Source organism: Columba livia, chromosome 24 (assembly GCF_036013475.1).
Source record: "Columba livia isolate bColLiv1 breed racing homer chromosome 24, bColLiv1.pat.W.v2, whole genome shotgun sequence".
NCBI lineage: Eukaryota > Metazoa > Chordata > Aves > Columbiformes > Columbidae > Columba > Columba livia.
In genome coordinates, this window is record NC_088625.1 from 1,814,917 (window position 1) to 1,821,641 (window position 6,725).

A 6,725-nucleotide genomic window follows, 5' to 3' on the forward strand; every position below is an offset into this window, starting at 1 on the left:
CGTTCATCAACAATATGGATATTTCTGGAAATGAGCCAGAAATTTTGAAATGTAAGGATTTATCACCTCTTCAATTTTCCACCCTATTTGTTATATGTGTGTCTCGGCAAGCAACTGAAGAGTTGTATGTTTTATAGTCAACAATCCCAGAGTTTTCACCCGTTCGCTTTTGTCTCTACTTACAGAACTTTGGAAAGTGTCACTCAGAGATATCGAATGCGAGTGATTACCTGAGCCGCTGTTACTCACATGAAGATCGATATATGGAGAAGATCCCTCATGTCTATACCCCCGTGTCAGATCTCCCGCAAGATCTTTATCCTCACCATTCTGACATCTCCTTCTGCTGCCCACCTCCCGGTTCTCGGGCTCCTTACATCTGTCCTAAGGAACAGTATGTTTAAAGCATCAACACAACAAAACGAAGCAGCTCATGTTTTTCACTTCTCCTAACTCTGTTGCTCAACAGCCAAGGCCTTTTAGATCCTCCCTTTGCCAGCGCTTATTTTATTTATTGACTTTTAAATTATGGTGCAATTGTAATCGACATGATTAGCTTAAGTATCTGCCTGGCTTGCTAATGCTCAAGGGAACACTTTGCCTTTGCCCACATCACATTCAGTACTTGCAAGGGTAACTTTGAAGGGTAACGTTCTTTTCTCATGCTGGCCATGCTGTATCAAGCTGACTATGTGTGTGCATGTGTGTGCGAGTGGCAGCTGCCCGGTGTTGGATAGGATGTGCCCAACCCCATTAAATGTTTGTAGGTTTCCTTCTGTCAATCTCTACACTGTTTGCACCAAAGTAGCTGGGTGTGGATTCTTCACAGCTCTTGTTCCAGCTTGTGTGAACCTTTACAACACAGCCAATGCTCAAATCTGAAACCGTCGCATATTTTTTCCTCCTTTGGAGAAATTTGTTTCCCCCTTGGCAGTGGGGATGGGAAATCCCAGTTGTGAAGAGCTAAACAGCCAAGACTGTTGAAACAAATAATAAGATGCTTATAATAAAAGATGCTCAAAACCAGCCCAAGAATAGAGGCAAAGGGCTTGGTTTAGGGGGGTTGTTTTGGTTCTTTTTCCCTGCTGCTCCCACACCCGGTCTCTTAGATCGACTCTTTTAAATCCAGACAGCATGGGGACGTATTTTGAAGCCAACACATCTGGAGGAAGCATCCTTTAAATAACCACCTTACAACCTGAAACTCAAAGGGGAAAAAAATAGAATGGAAAACATTCTCTCTAATTTTCCTTTTCAAAGCCTAATGTGACCCCCCACGAGTTTCCCCCCTCTCTTCCTTGCATCTGTTGATTGGAATTTTCAAATTAACTCAGGCGGAATATAAAGAATAGATCGTGATTTCAGGTAATCTTTTTGCTCTTAATGAAGGATAAAAGCCAACAGAGGAATCTGGTCTTTTAACTTTTTAAAAAGCATCTTAGTTTTTGGACCACAAATTTTTTGATATTGGAATGTGTGTGGGTGTGTGAATCCAAACATGTACATTCCTGTGACCACAAAGTGTTATAGAGACGGGAATTTATCTCCACATCACATTTGTGTTCACTTGTATTAGAGGAAAAATAAATATAGATTTATACTTCAATGTATATAAAAGCAAAGAAGAGAAGAAAAAGGAATCCTGTGTAAGAGCCTGGTTTCAAGGATGACTTTAATGTGTTTCACCCAGGTATGGCATACGAGAGATGATGACTGGGACAGTTGTGAACAAGGGGATATGCCTTCTTGGGCATTTGTTTTCCTTTGTCTCGGGTTGCATATTTGGCATTCTGCAGACATTGCACACTTGACATTACTCTGGAAACCATGAGGATGTTTGAGCAAAGTGCATGTGGGAGAGAGAGATGGGGACCACACCATTATCCTGCTGCCTGGATACCGAACGATGTTTCAGTGCCACTTGTACAAATAAGAAGTGAAACTACCATCAAGATGAAAGCCTCCCCGTAAGAGGAGGTATGACGAGCACATTGGATGATACCAGCCCAGCTCCTGCCATGCCACACGGGCTGAGGCGTCGTTTTATTTCCGTGTATCTGAATCTAAACAGCTATAGTTGTTCTATGCACTTCCTGTGTTCCCATCACCTGGAGTAGCCTCAAGACTCACCCTGCTCGTCCATCTTCCTCCACAGAGAAGCACATCTGTGTTCACACTACCTCATGGATTCCCCGCAGGCTAATAAATAGATACGTATGTAAGAGAGAAGTTTACACTTCAGAAAGTTGGGCAATACAGCATCGTGTGAGGATGACGCCGCATGCACGGTGACACAGCTGTGCTTGGCTGGGTGAGGTGTGGGTGAAACGGCACTGATTTCTTGGCCAAGCTGGAAGAGGAGGTACCTCTAACAAGCATAGCAGCTTTCATATGTGCTACTACATGGAGTGCTCTTATTCCTGGGGGATCATTAAACACAGCTTTTCCAATACCATCTTTTGGGTCTTGACTGATAGAACCCTTTGTGGAGTCGTTTGGATTCACATTTCTCTGCCAGCCTCCAGAGAATTCAGCCAGTCATTTCCTGACATCAACGGACTCAGATAATGTATTTTTCTCTCTGGTTCTCTCCTCAACATACCTTGGGGTACTTTCTGGTTACCACAGAGCTGAAAATTTGGTATGCTGTGAACTGAAGCCATAGCCAACACATTCACCCCAGCAAGAGAACCGTGTTTCGGAGTCTGAGAAATCTGCCTTTGGTCACTCTGTTTGGAAAGGTGACGAGGTGCTGGGAAACCCAAGGGAATCAACCATCCTGGGATCAACCCAGCACCGCTGACCACGGAGAAAAAGCAAGCAGAAGTCCATTATACGCTTCCCTGTTTGCATGCCTGTAATAGCAGGATGCTGCCTGCCCAGTGGCAATTAGAGTAGATTTGATTAGGAGCCTTCACCTGATGCACTTCCAGACAGATCTAAGGATTTAAATGAGAAGTGGAATACCGTCAGGTCTTCAGATACATAAGGAAACAAGCTCCACAAAGTGCTTGTCTGCCAGAGGAGGCAGAAAATGGTCCAGGTGGCTGGAGGAATGATGCTTTGAAGAGGAAGGGGAAAGCAGAGATACAGACTGCAGCATTACACAGAAACCGCAGCTGCCGTGTGCAGCTTTGAATGTGAGCTGCCCACAGAAGGCTTCCACAAAGGGTTTTACTGTGCTTTTCAGCAAAGCAAGAGGATTTCAATCCTCCTGAGAAAGGGAAAAGCAAGAAAAGCCTAAATTCAAAGCAGTAGTTTGACTTATGCCAGCACATATATTAAGCTTAGGGATGTCTTGGTTCTCTTTGCCTCTTAAGAACCCCTCTTCTCCTTAAAAACTGGGTTAGTCTCACAAAAATGGCAAATGAGAGTCTCTCCATACCACCAAATTCCTTTGTACCCTATGAAAAAGCGGGAAACCCCTGAAGAAAGAGATAGTGATGTTCAAGTCCCTTGTTTCGGTTTTGAAAAGCTGCATTAAGAAATGGTTCTGATTCAGGGCTCTTATTCCCCCCTCTCTTTCCATCAAGTTGCACAGTGTTTGCCTAATTGCCATGTCCAAACTTTGCTGCAGCTGTTAGTATGGGCTTAACACTGTCTTTGCTCCTGCAGCAGCAATGCTAAGGAGAGCTGCAAATTGATTTTAAGAGATCCCTTCTCCAGGAGGAGAGCCATCCAGTAACACTGTTTGGGGTAGATTGCTGACCGAGTTGAACAGGAACCTGGTGGAGTATGATACAGTGTGCTAGCAGGCTATGCGAGGAACTCGTTTTATTTCTGTGTGTTACTGGTTTGAGAAATGAAGCTGTTCTTCCTGTTACTGGAGTGAAATGTCATCATTTCTGTTCCATATGTCGGTGGCAACGACACAAGAGTTCTTGGAGATGAAAAAGACTGATAATAAGCTTAAATAAAAGTGAATTGAAAAGTTATGGCAACTTCTCTCGTAGCTGTGAAACTTGCGTGAGGTGCTTGATCTTTTCCCTTTTGCCTGTTGTGGCTTCTCCCTGTGTTGTTCACTACATCCATCACCCCTTGCACATTCACACCCCCAAATGTACACACATGCACACACACTCCTGCCTTTGCACTGGGCCCCAGAAGTTACTGGCTGAGTTCTGCCTGCTCAGGCATCCTTCAGTGTCTGCAGCACTGGTGGGGACATGGGACGTAAAGGAGCAGCGTCCAGGGGACCTGCACGGCAATTCCTGGTGCCCGTTACTGCTATAGTTCTGCCCCCAGAGCAATATAGACGTAATTATAACGCCCAGGTTCTCTGTGGGAGATATCGCTTTCATTCATTAATTTTAACTGTTATCTTTTTGAGAAGTCTCCTCCCAGCTTCCCCATGGGTGGAATAGTCTCAGAGCCACAAACAGCTGGTCCGGTGGGCCAGCAGCTATATAGGGAAGGTATAGGTGAAGTAATCCCTGAAGTTGTCCCCTCTCTAGCTCACTTCTCTTGCAAGTGCCCTGATTTCCTTCTGCAGGCAAGCAACACTTCCAGTTCCGTATGTAGGTATGCACTGAACATTGTTTTAAGACAACAAACACATCACGCAGTATCACAGTATCACAGTATGTTTGGGATGGGAAGGGACCTCAAAAGATCATCTAGTCCAATCCCCCTGCTGGAGCAGGAACACCCAGGTGAGGTCGCACAGGAACATGTCCAGGCGGGTTTTGAATGTTTCCAGAGAAGGAGATTGTGCCTGTCTTTGCTGCAAAATACAGCTCAACAACCCCTGCTGCACTCCTGTGTGCTGCGTGGGATCTGTCAGAGAGGGATGGGGAGCCCAGAGACCCCTCCTCTACCCCATCCATAACACAAGGGGAGGAGACTACTCCATCTCTGCTCCTGTTTGATTACACACTGTCAGCACCCATGAGCCACGGTGCAGTGAGGGGGCGAGTGCTGCTGTCCCGGGTGTTTCCTCACACATGGCAATCAGGTGCACTTTGGTCAAGGGGCACAGAGCCCTGCAGCAGCTGGCAGGAAGGGCTTCCTGCTTAATCTGGGATTAGCAATAGCTGGATACACACAACAAACAGGCAGCAGAATAAACCCCCATCTTTAAAGAGAAACCTCTGCTTAAAAAAGAGAGAAGCAATGGATCCTGCGGGGGGTGGAGGACAGACAGACAGACACATTTGTGCGTGTGTGCAAGCACACATGGCATCATGGGGGTACAGGGCATCAATCCAGTCCAGCTGAACATGAAACACGTGCTTACTTGGGAGGTGCCCTATCAGTCAGATTTGATCAATACACCATTAGAGAATTTTTAGCTCAAGCCACTAACTCTGAGAATGAAAACTCCCCAGGATATTTTTTAATAAAAATGCTCCACTGCACAACGATAGAGCCTCTGTATCTGGATAAAGACCTTTTGGAACAATTTAGCCACAGATCTGGGCTCGCAAATGGCAGAGGGCTGGGTGGGGGGTCATGAAGGGAGGGCAAAAGGGTCTCTGTGTTGCAGTCAGTGGGTTGAACAAAGCCTGCATTAGCAGCAGCCAAAGCTGGTCATTACCAGGTAGGTGTTTGTTGCATTGCATGCGATAAGCTGTCACGAGCACGGCACACGTTGCTGAGAACTCCAGAGTTTCTCTTGGTTGTTTCTCACGGTGATTCAAGGAGAGATAAAACTGATCCTCAGGGACAACGTGGCACAGGATAGTGTGCAGATCCAAGCAGTAGCGCAGGATGCTGAAAGCAGACTGCTGGCAACGCTATCCACAAAGACAAGTTTATCCTGTATTTCTGGAACCTGGCATCTTCCCCCAGGACTGTATGTACTTTCTGAACAGAGAAGAAGAATCTAAATTCACCTCCTGCGTGCCGGTTTATAGCACAGGTGCCATTTGCACAGAGGATCTCACCAATGCCCAGCTAGAGCTGAAAAGTCACACAGACACTCAGGCTAGTACCAGAGACATTTTGCACAGATAAGGTGGAAAAGATGCCTGCTCGAACAGAGGTGCCGTGAAATACAACCATTCCTGGGGTTTGTTTCATTTGTTTTTGTTTGTTTGTTTGTGTTTTGTGTTATTTTTAATTCTTATTACTGTTCTGTTTCCTTACTGCTACCAGATGTGCAATCAGGGTCAGGGCTTAAGGTGGCTTTTGAGGTCCCTTTCTCCAGTTCCTCACTCAGAACGGAATACCTCCTGCTCTGTATAAAGAACTTTACGTATCAATCTATAGATGTAAAACTAAAGTATCAGTATTACTGCCTTCTGCACTAAATATGTAAAACATATTAAAATACTTGTATAGCTAAAGAGCTGTTGTTATGTCCTGGAGCTAGTCACCTTTCTGAAGAGTTTTTCATACAGAAGCAAAAATAGGCTCCACGGAGGACAGAGAATATCCCACAAGTACGGAGAGGAGTGAGGAAGCTGCAAATTAAAGGGCAGCACAGGAAAGAGCTGCGTGAAGGATTCCACGTCTCTGCTGCAAACGGGGATGGCTAATCCCTTTTCTGCTACTATCATGCTCTGTTTTCTTCCCCTTAATGGCAGATGGGAGGTGAGGTTTTAAAGCCTGCCAAGAGTGCATCCAGCCCTGTTCCTCTGGGTGAGCAGCACCATAGATGGAATGAGCTTTCTCCAATCTTGCTCTCACCCCCAGATCCTCCCCTCCCCCTTGTAATCCAGGCTCGAGTACCATCATTTTCATATCAGTACTAATTACATTAATTATTCTCCTCAGTATAAAAC

At 45.4% G+C, this 6,725-nt stretch overlaps 1 protein-coding gene across 3 annotated transcripts in view; it reads left to right on the forward strand.

The window, feature by feature from the left end:
• Positions 1-3,935, forward strand: part of NECTIN1 (nectin cell adhesion molecule 1) — a 93,927-nt gene extending 89,992 nt beyond the window's left edge. For 2 of the 3 annotated variants that reach the window (XM_065040276.1, XM_065040277.1), the window contains one exon: positions 186-3,935. In XM_065040276.1, the coding sequence (XP_064896348.1) occupies positions 186-404 (219 nt within the window). In that variant the 3' untranslated portion in view covers positions 405-3,935. The remainder of the gene's footprint in view (positions 1-185) is intronic. The other variant, XR_010467882.1, reaches the window with a different exon arrangement.
• Positions 3,936-6,725: the final 2,790 nt, after the last annotated feature.